The following is a 21,447-nucleotide window of genomic DNA, read 5'->3' as shown; positions in this document are numbered from 1 at the left end:
TTGCAGACTTCTGACGTGCTAAAATAACGTGTCCCCACCAATCATCTTCTCCGCGAGGTATTCATTAAACATCAGCTACGCCGCCCTCAAAGTCAATTTATAGAGCGACGAAAATTGATTCTCTCAAAAATGTAACGATTGAAATGTGATCAGCGTTAAAAATCGTCATATTTAACAGTTCCGCAGCATGCAAACTTGAGAAATATAATATTCGTGTCATTTTTCGATGAAAGTTCAAATCATCTGCATCTACTACCGATTAGAACATTTGCCTTAAGCTAAATTCGACTTCATGAAAATAAAATGTATGCTCAAGAAGCTTGCTAGCAGAAAAAAAGTTCCTAAATATAAAATAATAAAAAACCTTGGACTGTTATCCTCCATGATAATTGACTCTCGCCGATGACGATTCTTAACTGATTAATCTGGATGTAGACCGTTCAAAACGCTATAAAACTGGATAAAAAACAGCGTGATATCATAATGTAAATGTACCTACCTTGACTACTGCCGTATGAAATCGACACGAGGGAGAGAAATACCGGTAGCCATATTTGCCAGGCAGATTTTCTAAACCCTATATGGAAGAGTAAAATCAATAGATGTAGATTAAACAAGTGTACGTATAAAATTAATCTTCCAAGCGATTCAAGACTTGTGTGCTAACATCGTAAACAGTTATAGAACGCCTAACCATCAGACTTAATCCCTAAAATTGAAAACAAGGAAAAAGGAAACGGCTAGAAATACATCTATTGTATAGGGATAGATTTGAAGATGTGAACGCATACTCGTAAATCATCACTATTACCCAACATCGCGTCTTCACGTCCTGTTCTCTGCGCGTTAGATAAAATTACTTTTTTCACGTATTTTGTCGGTCGTGTTTTAAAAATCTGATACAACAGCAGAAAGCGACAAAAGACTTAGAAATGGCTTCCTTCACGATTTCACGATCGCGTACGTCTTTCTGAAATACTGCGATTAGTAATTTACAAGTTGCCTGGGAGGGATTTGCGTACATGCAGATTGCAGCCTCTGTCTCAGTGTTTATTTGCATCAATTGTGATTACAACCAAGGCAACAGTACATTACAAATTAAAATCCGAAGTCGTATTAAGTTAAACAATAAGTCAATAATGTAATGCGTTTTGTGTAACGATTGTACCTGCGATTTTGGATATTTATTATTAAAGATGTTACTAGAAATAGTGAGTAAATGACAACTGAGTTGTCGAACTGGTAAAACAAGTTTCAGTACTTTGTGCATTCAATGGACGGTTGTCATAGAACCATTCAAGAAACAAAGAAGGGAACTCTGTGTTTAGGTCGCCGGTAAATAAAATTTGATATAACCTATTTGCTTTTCTCCGATAGGTAAATATTTTTTTTTTATTAAAATATAGGGTTTAATTTTTAAATTAACATTTACGTTATTCTCAGTAGATAGTTAATTTAGTTAATTGGAAAAGTAAACCAAAATGGCTATAGTAAAACGTTAAACCGTTACGAAAAAAATGATAATTTAGATTAGAAAATACGAAATGAATTACAACATTTCGGTTGCTGTAACACCAAGGTTGTAAGCTTTAAGCCTTATAATTCACCAGCTCCCCGCCGCCGGGGCCTAAACACACGGGCAAAAACAGTTGCCAACATAATTACCTCAAGCCTCTGAAAATACAAGGCGTAGTCCAAGGTCATTTCTAAAATTGGTTCTATTTGAATGTGAATAGAATGGAATGGACGCAAGTTAAATTAAAGTTCAACTAATTTATTTCAAAATAGCCTGGCTTGTCACAAGAAATACAACAGTTAGGTTATGTGGTAAGCTTTTAATAATCTGAGAAGAGGATTTGGTCTCCCTTTTAGAATTTAAGGGATTAGGTGGATAGCTATGGCTTAAAATGAGAACCTAGCACACGATAAATAATCGACCGTAATTAATATTTCAATTAACTTACATGCGTATTAAAAGGTGACCCCATTTTATATTAGATCAAAAAAGAACCGTAATATATATTGGCAATCCAAAAATACCGCGGATCCATACACCAAATAGCTTATTGCTAACATATTTTAAAGTCACGACCGTTCAGTGCGACTTGTGTACATAGTTACGACTTTTATAATATGGTCTTCTGTTGACATAGAACTCTTGAGCAAAAAGCAATGCGAAAAAAAAAGAAAGAAAGAAAGAAAGAAAAGAGCAGAAGAAGAAATAAAAATAAAGGGGAAAGAAAAAGAGAGAAAAAGAATAAAAAAACTTAATAGAATAGTAACTCGGTCTGACGAAGGGCTGGCGCTTAAAACCTCAGCTCTCGAATGTCTTCACGGTGGCCAATTTACCAATGCTGTTGATAAAACCAAATATTCCTGCCGAGTTAGAGTTCGATTCCTGGTAGAATGGATGTCCTTAAAGACAAAGTTTGTACTAAAGCAAAGGACATATACGTCATGTGTGCACGTACAGGGAACAAGTTAAGACTAATGTGTAAAATTGCCCGCATAGTTTACCCTCCTGTTCAACGTTCCGTCCTTATATTGCTGGGGCGCCATCGAGTTCCTTGGAAAGGTTCCTAGCTTTGCTGCGCACGCGCAAATATGCTTAGTGCTCTAGATAGATCCCGCGCTTGACTGGGGCGCGTTCAGATTGTTTAGGGTGAAGGGATGGTGTTCAATGAAGAATAATTTTCACAGCTATTACAAGCGTAAGTGAAATACGACTATTCAGAGGCTTTCACCCTGAAGAGCTCATATTAAAGGTGCATTCTTGTTGTTTACTTAGTAACTACTATTCATAACTCATCACAGCTTTGTCCTCAGTCCTCGACTTGCTTCGCCACCGAAGCCAACAACCTTGGAGGCATGGAGCCGAGCATCATAGTGGACATCTAAGCCCCTAAATCGAACCCACAACCTCGTGTAAACCCATGGGCGTAGACTTTTTCACAGGAACGCTCAATGTTTCAAATCCACCAGCCCCCTGCCCCTCGCCCCCCGGCCCTGAAGCGAAGAATTGGTTCGAGTTTGCGGTAGTTTCGGGTTATCGAAAGTTCGAGAAGTCGGGGGTAAAATGAAAATGTTTGAGTGAAGCAAATCCAATGGAAACAACCTCTTCAGTTGGAGTTAACCGAAGGTCTGGCTAATCAAGAGTTCGAAAAATTGGGATTCAGGCATTGTATCACTGTAGGTTAAAGTTTTTGGTTTGCTTGTTTTTTCTTTCAATTATTTCCTCAATTTTAGATATTGTTCATGTACCCACGCGCGTCCGGCGTACAGGTATATCTATGCCCTTGACATTGATGCTCTCTAACTGACCAATCAGCTAAGGGGAGACTCGTTACAAGGCCATTCACTAGCTTCACATGTGCGAAATTAAGTGAAAAAAAAAAACACGCTTTGTGACTTTTCAAGAGCCAATCCCACCAGTTTGTTAAAATAATCATTACAGGACAGGATTAATAATTTACTTATAACAGAAATTATGAAAGTTTTTTTTTTGTTATCAAGACTGAAAAAAATAAAAAGTCTTTCCTAGAAGAATATGGCATATTGTAAAGAAATTTTCAAAACAACTGATGTGCCAAAAAAAAAAAAAAAAAAGTAAAATTTTTTACGGTGTTGTTATCAAGATAACCTTACAATTGCACCTTCTTGAAAACAAGAACACCTGCAGAAGCAGATGATTTCCTAGAACATTTTGACTCAAGTGGAATGAACTAAATTATATTTATGCTTGTTTTTTACTCTTTTGTTCCCGCCAGGGAGCAATCGTTGAAAAAAAGGTTGTTGTTTTGTTAGATACATTTAACTAACAAAATTTAATCCAAGATCTTGTGGGAACTTCAGATTCAAGTAAAGACCAGCGGAAATTTTGACATTTAAGACGGGGCAGTTGACGTAATTAATGATGGAGTGAGAATGCAACGTGTTAATTATTTGACTGCGGTTGTATAATTCTCCATCAAAGCAACAGTTCGCAACTTCACTTACAACTACCATATGTTGCAGTTTTATTTCGGAAATTATAGGCTTCTGGAAGGCAGTCACTGTGTTGGTAAACAGAATGAGATAAAGCAATTACTCCCACAACGCCACGAGCACCCACAGGCAAATCTATTAATTAGGACGCATTGTCTTGGGAAAATTCAGTCTACCAATTGTTACAAATGATGAAGCAGAGAATTCACTCTGTACTGTAAGTTAATGTGCTTAAGTGAATCCATGAATTTCCCCTGAGCTTTAGCTCTAGTAAGGAAATGGGAGATCGCACGAGGCAAAGAAAAAAATTTCCGACCTCGGCGCGAATCGTACCGACGACCTCCGGGTTTGATCGACTTAGCTACGAGGCCAGGCGAGAGCAAATCGTAATTGCGGCAATGTGAATGTAAATTGTTATCAGTATTGTTATCCCGGTTTAGAAATGACAGAATATAAGAAGAATGTCAGTTCCCATAAGGGTTCAATTTCACCTATTACCATAAACCTGAAAAAGAGCCCAATTCCTGTTATTTTCAGTAAACCTATTCCGTTTATTCCTATTCCGGAATAGTTCCAAAAGAGCTCATCCTTCGACAAGCCAAAGAATACGGAAATATGATAGTGGCGCTTCATCGGTGAGGGGGTGGAAATGAATATTTGATTTTATCAACCGGGTACAGTTTGTAAGGTAATTTGGAGACCGTAAAGAGTTTTGAGAGCTGTTGTTTGGTTAACCCAGTTGATAAAACCAAACCATCGTAACTAAATATAGTGACCCACATCCATGATACTAGCACCAGAATGAGTTAGAACTGCGATTAAAAGCGTTTTCGTTGCGTTGTCATAACTTGCTCAGAAAACATGAAATGTTTTTTCGGTTTTGGCATTAGACAAAGACATCTTATACGTCACTACTGACGCAGAAGAATTTTCCAGACTCATGTCTAGTTAGTTAGATCTACGTAAGTAAATCAATCATTCTGTCTGCTTTCAATGGCTCCAATTTATAAAACGAAAATACAAAAGCTGGCAAAATGCTTTTTTTTTAATATTTCCTTTTTCACGCACTATGGTGCCGAAGTGTCTTTAATGTGAACAATAAGATTTCAACAATTAGTAGTGGACTCAAACGTTTGTATTGCTGGCCGTGAGACTTAACTCTACATTTTTTACACTATTGCAATCAAGTTAGGGTCATCTTTATTGACTGCCTGTAAATCTGACAATGAAAGTGCTAAAGCTAAGATATAACTGATATTGGCGTTTTGTACTCTAGCAAGTTTTGCAAGGGCTTGATTTTCCGGCAAGAAAACTATTTTTCATATATTCATGATCCTTCCAATTATTTACGCACCCCTTTGATTTTGATCTTTTCACTTGTATCAAGCGTCCCTCCATTTTGTTATTTTAACGTATGCAAATAAAGATTAATTGCAAAAGAAGTTTTTTATTCGTTTACATTTGATGGCAGACCAATGAAAGGTTTAAAATGACGGAATGAAAACGGTTTTGAGAGCATAAAAACAAGTTATATTGTGTTTGTAATGCGATGCAAGATTATATTTCTGGGATATTTATGAGGGTAATCTAAACTTAAGACCTACACGAGGGCCCTCTTACTGCTAAAACAAAGACTTCTGCATTCCTTATTGGCAAGAGGACGTTATCTTATTGGCTCAAAGTTTTAATTTGTTCAGCTTTTTATCGCAGTTGTTTGATATTTTCGTATTTCAAGTTGCCTTGGTTGTTAATTACTATCCATATTTTGTAAGACACAGTCAGTGGTATTGTTAGATGACACGCGTCATAACATCACTTGTTTTGAAGGCGAAATACTTTCGGGAAAATTCGTTCAATTCTGACCGCTACGTTAGTCAAGTAGTCGGAAACTTTAATTTCACTTCTCTCGTGCCTTGGCATTCACGCACGTTTTGTTTTCCTCTATTGAGCGTTCAGGGAAAAAGCAGCAAGTTAATTTGCAATTGCAAAAGTGAAATTAAAAAAAGTTAAAAAAGGAAAACAATTTTCCAAAAAAACAAAGTTTCAATGGCGCGCAATGGAAGACAAACGAAAGGTAAGTTCAATGTTTATCGATTACCACTTGTACAAATGATATTCACGGACGAGTAAGTGAATGCTTTTGATTTTAAAATCCTTGATAAGTAAAGAAGATTTAAAGCAGATTTAGTTTAAGGCTTGGAATCACCTAGTAACATGGAGTCTTAATTAAGACAATTATTTGTTTCCGAGCCGAAGGGCGTTCGTCATTTAGTTACATAGTTTCAAAATGTTGCACAAATTTTATTTCTCAAAGAAAAATTGGGGAAACTATCGAACTTAACGTTGTCTCGAAATGCAAAAATTCCCTATCAATTCTACCTCAAGAGCTCTGAATCTTTGTTAGTATTGTTTGTTCAAGCGATTTCATCAGCGGAGTTAAACTTTATTCATAGTTTCAAGAGTGAGACAGGTGCAAACAAAGTTACTACCAATCGGAAACAAGGCGTTAGACATAATGGAGAATGCGAGAGAATTTAAAGGCGTGTTTAAACGTTATTACGCTCGCATTTGAAAAGCGGTAGCTTATTTCTCCTTTTTTTTAATGAAATCACACAAAGGACATGGTCGAAAAGCTGGAGCGAGATTACGAGACTCGAAATCTGGAGTCTTGTAATCTTCGCTGTGATGATTCAAATGAACCTTTTGTGCTCTCCTCTCTCAGGTGGTGCTTTTTTCAGTTGTTTATGATATTGAGTTAAGAGCGGCTGACTGAGGATATCGAGAACTCGCGGTCAAAACTGAAATTTCGGATTTCCTCATATTTTAGAAGCAAAGACTTAGAAAAACATTTGACTATAAAAAATTGCGATATTATATTATATATCATATTTTGTCAGAAGAATCCCTTTGGAGAACTATTTACGAAAATAACAGTAAAACTTTGCAAAGATTTTTCGTTTTCGAGAATTCCGGCACAATATATGTGAAATGCCGTGATCACGTTGCACTCACTCCGGTGTTAAATTTTGGCGAGATTTGGTGCATTTTCAAATCGCTCGGGAAGGAAGACGGCTTAGCGTGTGAAAACGATCTTTTGAAGTAAAGTTAGGCATCCTTCTGAGAATACGGTCTTATGAAAACATTGCTGGAGGATTCTTATTTACATGTAGTTTTCAAAGTCCGAAGAATCCTACTTTCAGCATTTTTTTTTTGACACTTGAAATTGTGGAAACTTTGCGGACAAAATTTTTTTCCTGGTACATCGAAATTTACAATGAAAGTTACATTAAAGAAAAGCTCTATTCTTGTGCTGAAACATATAAAACATTCAGCTTGAGTAATTTAAAAGCCAGCCTTTGACGGAATAAAACACATAGGGAATTTTTGACATATTTTTTCAAAAAATTCCAGTGGTCACGCAAGGACAAGATGACATGTTTCAATAAATTATTGTTTGTTATGTTATTTTTACCGGAGAATTATAAAATTCTTGTTCCAAAACTAAATCTAATGATCTAATAACTTCTGTATTGTTTTTATATATACCTTAAATAAAATAAGTCTAACTAGGGAGTGAGATGTAACCCCAAATTTGAAAAGGTCCAAGTGTCATGTCACCTTTCTGCTCGTCCAGATCTCAACCTCAGTTTTTTTCATTGCCACAAGGTGCATCAAGAACCAAGTATTTATGATATATCTTACTAAATAAGAACTTGTTTCAATAATAAAGCTAATTACAGGCGTTAAAATCACTTTTGGGTTTGTGAAGCTGTGCAAAGCAGGCACGTTTTCTAGATCACAGTCTGCCAGTTGAACTCAGGCTCGCACGTGAACACTTGAAAATAAGGAAATAATTCAAGGCAAAATCTTGTCCTAGTACATCAAAACTTACCCTAACAGGTATGCTTGAGTTACGATTTTTTATTTTACTGCAACATGTAAGAAATCTAATTTGGGTATAACATTTATAGTCAAGTGTTAACAAAATTTAACATAAGGGAATTTTTTGTGTATTTTCTTCGAAATATCGCAGTGGTCACGCAAGTACTAGTTAACACATTTAAAATACATTTAGTTTGTGTAATATATTTTCCCGAGAGAATGACAAAGTTATCGCTACAATACAAAATGTAATACTCTAAACAGTTTTTCGTTGCTGAATATTCCTATACAAAAAAGTTATCCACAGTTAGAGTGAGTGATAACTAATGCCACAGCAAAATTCGTAAAGGCCGATTGCCGTGGCATGTTTTCCGATAACGCAACGTCAGAATGATCGACAAATTTCATTATTGTACTTCACGTAGCTAGTACGTTTTTCACTAAACAGAAGAGTGACAATTTGTTCACTTCTTAAATGAAGCTGTACGATTACTAGTAATCAGAAGGTCTTAGGTTCGACTCCTGATAGGAGCACTCGGATTTCTTTTTTCCGAGTATGCTTGCGTCACTTTCTGGAATAATACATCATTCTCATTCATTCACCAGGCTTGAAATATACCATCACATTTATTTCATATACTACACATTCGACATTCAAATCCTAGCTGTATGCAGGATGTTTGTCCAGGAGCTTATAAGGACCTGGTTTGTCCCATGAACCTAGTTTAATGGCCTTAGCTCCCACGAGTCTCCTGTAGCTCAATGGTAGAGCATCCGAACTGGTAATCGGAAGGTCTTAAGTTCGACTCCTGATAGGAGTACTCGGATTTCTTTTCTCCGAGTATGCCTGCGTAACTTTCTGGAATGTAATACATCATTCTCATTTATTCACCAGGCCGGAAATATACCATCACATTTATTTCAGGACGGTGAATGTAGTTAATGCGGGGAGAAGAGGAAGCGAGGAAACTATTGTTTTATCTAAGAGGGGGGTACCATGTGGTATAGAGAGACAATAGTCTGGTCTTGGAACGAAAGGTGACTGATAAAACTTAAACAAAAAAAGAGAAAATAATATTCAAAAACTGCAATGGTCTCAACAATCATTCTATCACTGTGGCTACTTTAATTTGAATGAAGTTTGAATCTCCTTCAGTACACATATACCCCTGCACGTAAAAGGTATTCAACAATTATCCGAAGTATTTCTGCACTACAGTCATTTAATAGTAACTGCAGGTTTCTCATGTTCACAAAATAGCAAAGCAACATGCCCTACCTCTAAGGCCTTTATTCGATTCACCGATGATGATGATGATGACGATAATGGCGATGGTGATGATGATGATGATGATAATGATGATGATGATTTTAGGGCTTATCCAGGCATATCTGGGTTTCGCAAGCGCGAAGACAAGCAACTTGCGGAATGCTAGTCACGCCGATTTTCTCCCTCTCGACACCTTCCGACTAAATTAGACGTCTAAATTAGATGTCTACGGTCTTCGTTGACGGTAGCCTCCCACGCAGTCGTTTTGAGGGGACTCAGGGAGGATGTACTACGAGTCCCCTAAAAACGACTGCGTGGGAGGCTACTGCCAACGAAGACCGTAGACATCTCGACGGCACGGGCAGATGGTCAGATTGTTATTCGAGCTCATCCTTTCAGAATATCAAATTCCATTAATGTTAAGACTTTTGTTCTTGGGTCATCGCAGTTTGATCAGAAATATCATCGCTGTTTGTATTCCATCAATATAAAGTCAGTTAACTTAACTTCATATGTTCAATCAACAACATCAGATGATCGATAACTTTACTAACATGTGCGCGCGAGGATTAATTACATTTCACTGTCAGTTTTGTCGTCAGCAAACACCTTCCTGGCGTTGGCACCTGGATGACTGGAGATATCTTTTTGGCATTCACCCAAAGAAACGGTTGCTGTAATAGTATGAATAGGGTCTTTCGGATTATGCTCGTAAAATAGAGTATTATGCTTTTGGGCGTCACCCGTGAAAGCAGGGTATTATGCTCAAAATTATGCTCGGCTGGAGGTGCTCAAATTATGCGGGACTAAAATGACACTTCCACCCCACCCCCCATAGGACTGTACCCATTATTAAACATTCCTAGTCTGTCTGAATTATCTGATCCTTCCATGATGCAAATCCACGAACACTGTACAAGCTTGGAGCTTGGACGTCTGGCATAAAGTGGTAACCACGCCTTCGATTATACCAGTCTAAGGAATTTAGTTTCTAAAATATTCCTGCTGTTATCAACTTTGTACATTCTAGCTGGAGTTGGTGGCAAAATTTGCATACACTTTTCACAGTTTTCAGAAACAACAGCATTATGCTGCAAAATACATTAGTATTATGCCAGCATTATGCCTGATGCTCCAGATAGAGTATTATTCTCAAAATTATGCCGGCATAATCCGACAGACCCTAGGTACGAACTTTGACCGCAACCGGACTCGTCGTCTATCAAGGACGAAAATGAGCACGAAGCCATAAATGCAACCGAAAATATATAGAAACTGCAAAATATGACATCGCGGAAGAAGAAATACAGTCCACTCCAAACCAAGAACGCACATTGCTATTTATAACCATTTTGCGTCATTTTTTATAAATAGCAAGTTTAAAATAGCTATGTACACAGTGATGGCCATAATATGCAAACAACCTTGGTTATTTTCTGGTGCTCTTCTATCCGGATCGGACTGAGAAGGGTGGACTATTGCTCGCATTAATGGGCGGATGGTTCATTAAATGCCTATTTTGCAGGCATTGGAACGGTAAGTGCTAATTCAAATATATGTATAGCCGTGTAGCTGTTGAAGATAATATTATGGCCAGCCTTGCACTAAAGTGAAAGCATGATTTTTTCTACCCGCTCTGATATCTCAGTTCTGTTTATGATATATAGTCTAGGACCTGCAAATTGAAAACACAGATACCTTGTTCTTCAGCTTATTCTCGTCTTCGCTTGTCCAGCTCAATGTAGTGCCTGACTCACGACATTTTATTGGTAGTGAAGATGAGATGCATCTTTGACAAACCCAGGATTTATAAAAACTGCAACTTTTGCGCAACTTTTCTGAACCAAAGGCGTTTTTCATGCAAGTCGATTAGTAATTTAATGAAACATTATCGTCTGTCGGGGGTTTCAGATACACTTTGATGTGAAATATTTATTGATTTTGTTTCGTATGACGCTGGCGTACCGAGGAAAGCGTGACTCAACACCTGAACAATTCATTCTTTCGTTTGCGATCGGTGATCATCTACTAGGAATGAAATTAATTTTTATAGGGATAAACCCATCAACACATGAGGTTTTGTTTCCGAATAACAACTTAGTTTTATTCCACCCGAAATGAAACATAAACAATAAATTTATTTTAAACTTATTAACTTGTCCTTGCGTAACCACTGCCATTTTTGAAATATATCATATCAGAATTTCCTATCATGTGTTTACTTCCGTCAACGGTTGGATTTTAAATTACCCAAGCTGGATTTTTTATATATTGCAGTACGTGTATAGAGCTTTCCTAAAGTATAATAATTGCTACAAATTTCGATGTACCAGGACACGGTATTTGTCCGCAAAGTTTCCACAATTTCCAGTGTTAACGAAAATACTGAAAATAGGAATCTTCGGACTTTAAAAACTGCATGTAAATAAGAATCCTCCAGCAATATTTTCCCTAAGACCGTATTCTCGAAAGGATGCCTAACTTAACTTCAAAAGATCGTTTTCATACGCTAAGCCGTCTTCCTTCCTGAGCGATTTAAAAATGCACCAAATCTCGCCAAAATTTAACGCCGGCTGCGACGCGATCACGGCATTTCACATTATGCCGGAATTCTCGAGAACGAAAAATCTTTGGAAAGTTTTATTGTTATTTTCGTAAATAGTTCTATAATAGTTCTCTGACAAAATGTGAGGAAATCCGAAATTTCAGTTTTGACCGCGAGTTCTCGATATTCTCAGGCAGCCGCTCGTAAGAATGAAAATTTTCACTCCTTGACTCAGATTCCTCCGCCGGACGTTCGTAATGTTATAGATCAGATATCAACTTTATCCATCTGTAATCAATTCCATGCTTTACATTTTATTCTGATCTTGTTTGACATATTTAGTGCTGGACATGAGTTGGGGATTCAGTCCAGTCTCATGCGCCCTGAGGGTATGGATAATCATCTCCTTCGTGTCGATTGCACATGGCAACAGCAGCAGCAGCAGCAGTGGCAGCATCAGTAGCAGCAGCAACAGCAGCAGCAGCAGCAGCAGCAGCAGTAGCAGCAACAGCAGCAGCAGCAGCAGCAGCAGTAGCAGCAACAGCGGCAGCAGCAGCAGCAGCAGCAGCAGTTTCATCAGTATTACTAGCAGCAGCCAAGGTAGACCGACTGAAGTGCAGTGAACTAATATTTGGGTTCCCCTTTTTAACGAATCACTTCTCGTATAACAAAGTTTAATTAATTTGTGTGGTCGTCATAAACTCACTCAAAAATCACATTTTAATACACGTTTACAATACTCCGGAAAATCACTGTTAAAACGGAACTTTTTTTCCGCTTTGGTCTCCTGTCCACACTAAAATGACGCTTTCGGTCACCAATAACGGACTTTTTTCGCCAATAACGCCATTTTCGTGGTGTAGTGTGGGAGTACCCAATTCATGGTTAGATGCATTTCTGGACATAAGTGTAGTGTGGACGAGAAAACGAGAATTTCAAATTGTTTTGGTCAGCTAAAGGAAAACAGTAAGTACATTTTCTCAGAACAGAGAAGACGTCAGGCGATTTTCGCAAAGGGAGAGCAAAACAAAATGAGTTTTAGTGTTTTCTCCCGGCCAGAAGCCCGAGTAGGGGATACTTGAAACAAAATGGATCACTGAATACATTTCCATACTTACCTGGCATCGGAAACTAAATGACAATTCGACAAAACTGAGCTATGTTCAGTATAACAGCCGCCATATTAAACAAAAGAAAATTTCGAATAACCCTAGATCATTACTATCAAGCCGTAAAACAAATATCAAATATGTCTACTTGAATACGCTTAATTGAGGATCGACTTCTTTTATCGCCCGTGGATTCTATTAAATTCGACGTAATCAGTACTGAATTTCATGAATAGTGTATGATTTTCCCAAAACCTTGGAGATTTATTAACCTGACTAAATGCTGGTAAAAATGCTGAGACGAATTGGTGCTCTTGAGAGCGATTGAAAAAATTTCGAATTGAGATCTAAATGTCTTTCAAGACGAGATTGACCACCATGGAAACATCAAATCCCTTGGACAAACATGGACTAATCAAATTGCTCACCATCCTCAGCTCCGAGGATGATTGACAACGTTTTTTTAAGGATTTTTTAAGAGAAAACGGGATGAAAATGTTTATGCCAATCGAATTTTTAGTGCATAGTTTCGCTCAAAGTTAAAGCCAAGTTATTACACCGACCAGTCAAATTTTATAATTCATCCCTAGCAATTAATGACAATAGGAAATAGCCGAGCTCACCACGATTCTCCAAGCAGCGCAGGGGGTTGAGCATTCGACCACTGTACGAAGATCATGAGTTCGACTCCCTCTCAAGACTTGATCCATAAACATGACGTGTTAAATACTGGACTTCTCTTAATACTAGTATAATAAACGTCAAAAATGTCCAATGAAAGTTTCAACAAAATCAGTGTTGGTGCACCTGTAACGAGACACTTGAACAATGACAGCTCTGCAAAAGCATGATCGTGGATTAAGTCATCATCAAAAGGGCACACGCCCGTGATTGTATTCGTCAACTAGGTCACAGCGTAATTTACGTCTTTCTGGAGGAATAAAAATCGTCAGAAGACCTTGGAATACAAGGCTGAAAACTATTAACAGATTCATCCTAAAAAAACTACTCTTCGGTAGGAATGAACTGGGAAGTCAATGGTGGGGTGTAAGTGCTCTCATCAAGGAGTAGCCCCTGCTCCTTCTCAGCCTTTTAACCGATTTTTTCTTCCTCTACAAATCCTGTTTTGTTTTTTTCCTTGCCAGTCATCGTCAGTTCCTCAAACATCTTAAACATCTCCTCGTTCAGTACCATGACCAGCTCTGTCAGTTCAACCAATAATACAGCCATATTGGCCAGCAGCTCCTCCCTCTTGTTCTCCTCGTCGCCACTACCTTCCAGTTGCTACTATGTGTGCAAATGTAGCCCTTCTGTTGGTGAGTGAACTATTCTTTGTCAACTTGGGTCTGGTTTCACCTTATCATCTTATTGTTTTCGTTTCGTTGGCTCAGAACACCAAAGTCGCAACCATCAAAGAATTCTTTATAACAGGTATCATGAAAAGGCCGACTTTTAAAAGTCTGCCAACGGTCGTCGCGTTGGTAATTTCAGGTTAGTGTGTGCAGAGGTAGAAAAACAAACAAACAAACAAACAAACAAAAACACACACTGTGCCACGCGCAAGAAGAAAATATGCCAATCTGGAAGGTGATTGTTGACAACTGTCCTTGCAAACGTTCGTTGTGAATTCAAATCAGTCAGCATGAAATTAAGTTAATTGACTTCAGATTATTAATTTCCATTAGATGTCAATTTTATACCACCTGCAGAAAAACAGTGCTAGTCTAGGCAAATAATAAAAAGTATTAGTATGTGCTTACAATACGTTAACCTACCTGAAAAATTAGAGCACGATATTAAACTGAAAGGGTAAGGAAAAAAATGTTAGCCGACATTTGCGAGTACTTTAATGAGGATGTTGCATGTTACTCAGTATGACTTCGAGGATGTCTTGTTGACTCCTCTTACCTGGGCCCTACAGTGCTGTTTTACTCTGCGTCAAATTGTTCACAGTGAATTGAAAGCATTGTTGAGGACCTTCTCTTTAATGTTACAAGGTTCAGTTGTGGCCGGAAAGGTCAGTACACAATTAATTAACCAAATAACCCAATATTTTTTACTCCATCATTGCCAATTTCAAGCTACAGTTAAATAAATGAAGGACCATGACAAATTTTCAGAAACTTTCATTTTAGTTATGTACTTTAATCCAAAATTAAAAGTTATTCCCCTTTAGCCACAACGGTTACTCCTTTGGGTAGAGGACTGCCCTTCGCATCAGTTTAACGTACTTTGCTATTAACTTGTAGGATTCACTCTACCACTTTTAGGTCATTACTCTCAATAGTTTTTCAAGGATCTTATACGTTCACATGAGCCCTTACAGTCTTAACTGTGAACGAAGAAATTCAGTCAGTAACAATGATTTGCTTTACCTTCTTTCAGCGTTCATCGGAACAATTTTTCTTGACCCACTATCTTCTTTGGTTAAGAAGTTCAGTTTCGCATTTTTCTAAGAAGTCTGCTTAGCTTGCCATCATAAAAAAATTGTATCACCAGAAATTATCACCGAACGGAATTCATTAAACCTGAAGTTGCAAAGTTGAGAACAAGAATATTTACAAGGTAGTTTAGGGTGCTTTCCATTATGCCAAACTTTTCAGTTGAACCGGTTAAATTATATGCAAATAGTACGCGCGGATCAGACAGAAATGTTTCGAAACAAACAGGTACTTCACTTTTTCACTAGTTCAAAACCGGCTGAAACAGGAAATTACCGTTTCATTTGCAGAAAAGTTCCATTTCTATTTTGTTGTCTTCTTGCCCAATCTTGCGCCGCCTTAACGTACGTTTTTTGATCTACCAATTAATTCCAATTATCTCCATTTAACAAGGAAAATTTCCGAAATTTCGAACCAAAAACTTGGTATCTTTCTACTAATCCTGTATCTGATTTTCTCGCTTTGCACAGCGAATACGTCATCTTCTAAGATCAGTATGACCTCAACGCCAGTCAACATGACGACGTCATCGTCCGTTAGATCATCATCTGTCGTCGACACAAGCTCTTCTTCTTCGTCTATGAAGTTATCATCCAATAGAATGACGTTATCGCCCCTTAACGCACATTCTGTCGTCAACACGAGCTCTACTTCTTCCTCAATGACGTCGTCATCCAGTAGAATGACGACATCGTCCCTTAACGCGTCATCCGTCGTCGACACGAACTCTTCTTCATCCATCATGACGTCATCGTTGCTTATTACGTCATCTAACTTCACCATGGCTTCTATACCTTCCAGTTCCTCGAGTTCTTCGCAGTTTGGTTGCTCCATTCCATGCAGGAGGGAAGTGGAGTGCGAGGGATGTAAGCATTTTTGTTAATAAACAGGGAAAATTTTATTTTCTAGTGGATTAATTCCTTTGCCCCCTCCATTAGTATATACTGAAACCATTACTAGATTGAGTTCAATTTGAAAATTAAAACTCACGAGTAAATCCTTCAAAGGCTAAAACAGTTAGTCTAGGAAGTGTTTAACCTTAAATTGTCTTCGTTATGATTTACTTTAATTTAATTTTGACTTTGTCACAATTCGGGAGCATTTCTCTTCAATCCAACCAAAATAAATCGTTTTGAACGAAATGAGGTCATGAGTTTCGAGCCAGCAAGGCGCGTATCTCCACCTTAAATTTTGAGTAACTTTTTATGTATATCTATATTTATTAAATTCTCAGCCTCGGATATTGCATTTCTAGCGTTCTGATTGGTTCACTAAATCCCAGTTATCAGCTCATATACCGTAGTTTGACCTTATATGGAAGACGATTGCCCCAGCTGTCGCTAAGCTAAAAAATTTTTTTCGGCGGGAAGCGAAAGTTTGTTCGGAAAAATGGAGAAAAAAAAAAAGAAAAGAAAGAATTGCCAGACAATGCCATCTCAATATAACAACAATTAAAAGCCACAAAGTTCAGTATGACACTGTTTAATGGTACGTGTCTCTGAAGTTTCCTTTAAAATCAGAAAAATTGCACGATTTTACGATTAAGATCACAAAACAACAACAACAATAACAACCGGTTACCTTCAAAAATTTCAGGATGGCTTGCAAATCCTGGTGGTAAGAGGTTAAAACCGATCGAAGAAATTTCTCAAGAAGAGCTTAATGCCTGCCTTTCTATTTCTACGTGTTTACGAGGACTCCAGTTACAAAAGTTCATCTATGAAATCCGTACGAGCGGCGACCATAATGTTTGTTTCAGTCGCTCGGCACCACTCAGCAAGACATTTGTACAAATGTACACAGGTCTTAACGCTTCTCGATAAGCTTGAAGTTTAAAAACTTGCATTGAATGCTTGTCTCAGTGAGGTTGTACCTCGTACACTTAGACTCGGCTTGCCTCAACTGTTTTAGAACGTCTGCGAGGAATTCAGTTTAGCATAAAAAAGCCGCCCTTGATCTGTTTCTTCGCTCGGAACCACACAGCAAAACATTTGCTCAAATGTGCACAACTATTACGCTTCTCGATAAGCTGAAACCTACCTTCAAAAGCACTTGCATGCTTGTCTCAGAAAGGCTTGAACGTTTCTTGAATTTGAAATGTCCGGCTGTGTCTGATCTACTTCGCTTTCGATTTTTCATTCAACTCCGTTCGCAAAGAGCTGCGTTTGTCATGTGATCATTAAGTTTCGCGCGCTTTGGTTGGAAGTTGCCTCAACATCCGGTCGTTTCAATTTGAAAGAAATTTTTACTTAAAAGAAAATTCAGTAAACTTGAACAGCAATATCCAAACGCGGAGAATTTAAAAAAACAATTATTCCATTCGCGCTTGTTGGATATGAGATCGGTTATAGCCAACTCGGCGCTTCGCGCCTCGTTGGCTATTTACCATCTCATATCCAACGCGCGCTCCTGGAATAATTGTTAAATATATATAAATAAGAGGCAGTTACTGCGATCATTCGATTACTTATATCCGGGATTTTGTAGATAGTGAAATTACTTATCTATTATAGTAACATTACTTTGGCAATTTTAGCTTTTATCCTAAACACATGGAATCTGGCAACAGAATCAGCATCTGGAGCTACAGCTGTCGACGTCACTACTGCAACTGTGGTGGCAACCTCAGACACAGCTTCTACAACCATTTCAATATCAACAGCAATTCCTGCTGACGTCACTATCACAGTGACAGCATTTACTTCTGACGTCACTTCTGGTCCGGCAACAACCCCATCCACATCCCCATCATCGTCGCTGACATCCCCTGACATCACTAATACCATGGCAACGTCGTCATTCACAGCCTCTGACGTCACTAATACCGTGGTAACACAGTCATCAACAGCCGCTGACATCACTGATACAATAGCAACATCGTCATCAAGAATATCTGACGTCACCTCTACTGAGGCAAAATCGTCATCGACACCTTCTAACATCGGTAATACCATGGCAACATTGCCATTGACAGCTTCTGACGTCACTAATACCCTGGTAACACCGTCATCAACAACCTCTGACAACCCTGATACTGTGGTAACATCGTCATCGAGAACATTTGACGTCATGGCAACATCGTCACTGGCATTCACTGATGTCTCTACCACCGTGGCAGCATCGCCATCTACAACATCTGACGTCACTACTACTGTGGCATCTGACGTCATTACTACTGTGGCAACATCGTCAGTGACTCCTGCTGACGTCAATATTGCAATTTTGACAACAACTGCAACAACATCTACTGGCGTCACTACTGCAAGTTTTATAACGTCAGCGATTCGTTATGACTTTCCTAGTAGTACCACGACCGGAACAACAACGACAGCTTCCAGCATCGCTACTGATGTGGCAACACCGCGACACTCACTGTCAACTCCAACTGACGTCCATATGTCTACTACGACAGCAGCAACGACAGCTTCTGATGTGACAACTACGACCACTTCAATTTCGTTAGCCACTTATTCTGACGTCACTACTACTACCGTGACATCATCCTCACCATCAACTTCTGACGTCACAATTGCAACAACTCCTGCTGACATTACTGCGCATGCATCAATATCATCAGCAACACCTACTGACATGACAGCACCATCAACAATTACAAATTACGTTACTTTTACTACCGTGACAGCTTCTGACGTCACCGCTACAGCTGTCACAGCATCCAAATCAATTACAGTTACACCACCTGGCGTCAAGTCTTCAACATCGCGAATTGCTCCACAATCTTCTGCAGGCTTAACGATTACTGATATTGCTACTTCAATTTCACCGTCAACCCCAGAGAGATCAGCCGTCCCATCTACAGTATCCCCCAGCCAAGAAGCACCAGATGCTCAAGGTATATGATTGTTTAAATTGCAACCCATTTTACAAACTGAATTTGTTGATTTAAGGGTCGTACACGCCGTTGTTTAATTGCAAGTAGTTACACCGCACTTCTTCAAGCTTCATCTTCATTCTTTTTTTTTAAATTTTAATTCATTTTTTTTATAATTTTTTAGAATTTTTAGAATTTAGTTAGGTGTCCACTATTAGTAGAGGGGACTTCTCCCCTCAGCTACATTTCTTGACACGTTAATAAAGTTATTATTATTATTGTTATTATTATTATTATTATTATTATTATTATTATTATTATTTCAGTGAAGAGCACTCCAGATAGTCCATTTAAATAATAAGAATGACTTTCCTTTTCTCCTTTGTTGCAATAACGTACGGTATTTTTCATTCCAAACTTTAATTAAATATTGTAGCCTATCATATCCACCGCATGCAATCAAATTTGAATTTAGGGCAGTACGCCTTCACCTTTTCAAAGCTCTATTTTCACTGGACCCAGATATTATAAGCTACAGCTCAGCGCATTGTTTTGTACGTTTTTCGTTCTTTTGTCCTCTCTCCCAGTAATGTGAGACGTACGTACAAACGTAGGTCACCCCATTTAGGGATTCGATAGAGATGCGTACAGTGTCGACGATCACTTGCTCGGATGTTTTTGTCGGCGAGGGAGGGAGCTGCATTGATTGGAGGGAGCTGCGTTGATTGGAGGGAGGAGGTTTTGGGTTGGGGAACTCTGTATTTTTTGTTATCAAACATATCATCATAATTCAATTTTTTTTTAAATTTTCTGTTAGGAGCATCAAAGGAGACCTACACGGGCGCCATCATAGGTGGAGTCTTAGGAGGCTTATTATTTTTGCTTCTCATTGGTGTTGCTGTCCTTTGGTTCCTTAAGTTACGAAAGAAACGCTCCGGAGAAATCGGTTCAGTCGATTAGAAACTGTTATCCAGAATCTTTCCGTGGAATTCGTGACAATGCCACGTCTACTGTACATAAGCTGAACTTTTAAGTATTGTGCACGTGGAGTATTTACGACATACTCAATAGAGAGAGTTAGAATCGCGTTTACAGCAAACATTAGATTCACGTTTATGTTCAAATAAGTAAATAGATGAGAATAGTGCAAAATAATTCTGACCTTTGACTGGCTGACACAAAACTATTCAATTTTTCTGAGAAACTGAAAACAGCGAGTGGCAAATGTATGGTAAACATGTTCACGTGGTCATTTCTCCCGTTTGCGGTAAACGTAGTTGAAAATCTCTGTTTTGTTTGTGTCCTTCCAGTGGGGAAAAGTGTATACATAGTTTTGGACGATAAAGCTCTAATGTTCTTTTGTGTTAATGCTGCAATGTTAGATTAGGATGACGTCGGGGGACCCCTCTCAGCCTAATATTAATCGTTTTTGGCAATTATAAACACTGGCTAAACGAACTTATCCATAAAATAGATTTAGGTAAATCAGTCACTTGCAGTAGCCAGTACTTTCACCGGCGTACTCTTCCAGCCTCAAATTTTTAGAACCTGAGGTAAAAGGTACTGTATATCTTTGAGAAATACAGAGACAATTAAAGGCAAATCAAGCTACATTTATTAGCCTGCTCTCTTTATGATCTAAATCTGTTCAAAGATTTGCTGTCTTTCCCAGGACGATCTAGTGAGTCTTTAAAAATTGAACACCATTTTTCGTATTTGTAGCTCGGTTGTATTTGTATTTAACTTGTGAAGCATACACGAAATGCCAATTTTTGTACCTTCATTATTTTCTCAGCTTTTAAATTACAATAAGAACTACAATATGTTTAGAAATAAAGAGATATGGGAACCAGAGTTCTCCTCTGACCCTGATGGGATAGTAGGAACAGCGAAACACGCCGTCACTAGAGCAGGCACTGGTTTCATCTGCGGACACAAAACCAGGAAGTGAGAGGCCTGCTCTGGCTCTCACAGGCTACAGATAGCGTGGAGATTCGAAGCTGCAATTTTCTCCTTACGAGGGTGCGTGACTCATTTATCGACTCTTACCGAGTGGCACTACTATCAGTCCAAACTACTCTTTCCCTGTATTAAAGATTTTTAAAATTTGTTCGACAATTTTTCCTAAAATTAAAATGGGGTTTTAATTTTGGGTTGGAAATATCCCCACTTTTACACTTATTTTTACCCCTGAATTTAACGCTAAATGAGGGGTTGAAATGACTTCAATCCTCAGAAACCCCAAATCGAGACATTCGTATTCGTAATAGCTAGAAATATAGTAAATCAGTTTAGCATGAGCATCTTGTGACCCGAGGTTTAAGTCGCCCGTGTGTGATAGGATCATATTTCAGCATCCTGACGTTTTTTTTTTGTTTCGTTGA

The 21,447-nt window shown here is 38.4% G+C and overlaps 2 protein-coding genes across 4 annotated transcripts in view; one reads left to right on the top strand and one right to left on the bottom strand.

Annotated features, from left to right (window-relative positions):
• The window catches only part of LOC146456465 (uncharacterized), a 28,576-nt gene extending 27,993 nt beyond the window's left edge, over positions 1 to 583 (bottom strand). The window contains exon 1 of the mRNA XM_085092710.1: positions 500 to 583. The gene's annotated coding sequence lies outside the window, so the exon portion shown is untranslated. The remainder of the gene's footprint in view (positions 1 to 499) is intronic.
• A 5,244-nt stretch (positions 584 to 5,827) lies between these two features.
• LOC146456464 (uncharacterized) lies at positions 5,828 to 20,902 on the top strand. 3 transcript variants are annotated; one of them, XM_085092933.1, is made up of 7 exons: positions 10,542 to 10,672; positions 12,024 to 12,281; positions 13,936 to 14,106; positions 15,702 to 16,097; positions 17,768 to 18,506; positions 18,537 to 19,084; positions 19,881 to 20,902. In XM_085092933.1, exons 1-7 carry the CDS (start codon positions 10,627 to 10,629, stop codon positions 20,021 to 20,023), a joined length of 2,301 nt encoding a protein of 766 aa, XP_084949059.1. In that variant the 5' UTR covers positions 10,542 to 10,626; the 3' UTR covers positions 20,024 to 20,902. The 3 variants fall into 3 exon arrangements, with proteins under 3 accessions (XP_084949058.1, XP_084949057.1, XP_084949059.1); XM_085092932.1 differs by lacking the exon at positions 10,542 to 10,672 and adding an exon at positions 5,828 to 6,058 and having other exon boundaries at positions 17,768 to 19,084; XM_085092931.1 differs by having other exon boundaries at positions 10,529 to 10,672; positions 17,768 to 19,084.
• Positions 20,903 to 21,447: the final 545 nt, after the last annotated feature.

The sequence above is a fragment of the Pavona decussata genome, unplaced genomic scaffold (genome assembly GCF_977016875.1).
Source record: "Pavona decussata unplaced genomic scaffold, jaPavDecu1.1 SCAFFOLD_254, whole genome shotgun sequence".
NCBI lineage: Eukaryota > Metazoa > Cnidaria > Anthozoa > Scleractinia > Agariciidae > Pavona > Pavona decussata.
Note: the sequence above shows the minus strand (reverse complement) of the source record. Positions and strands in the feature narration are given on the sequence as shown.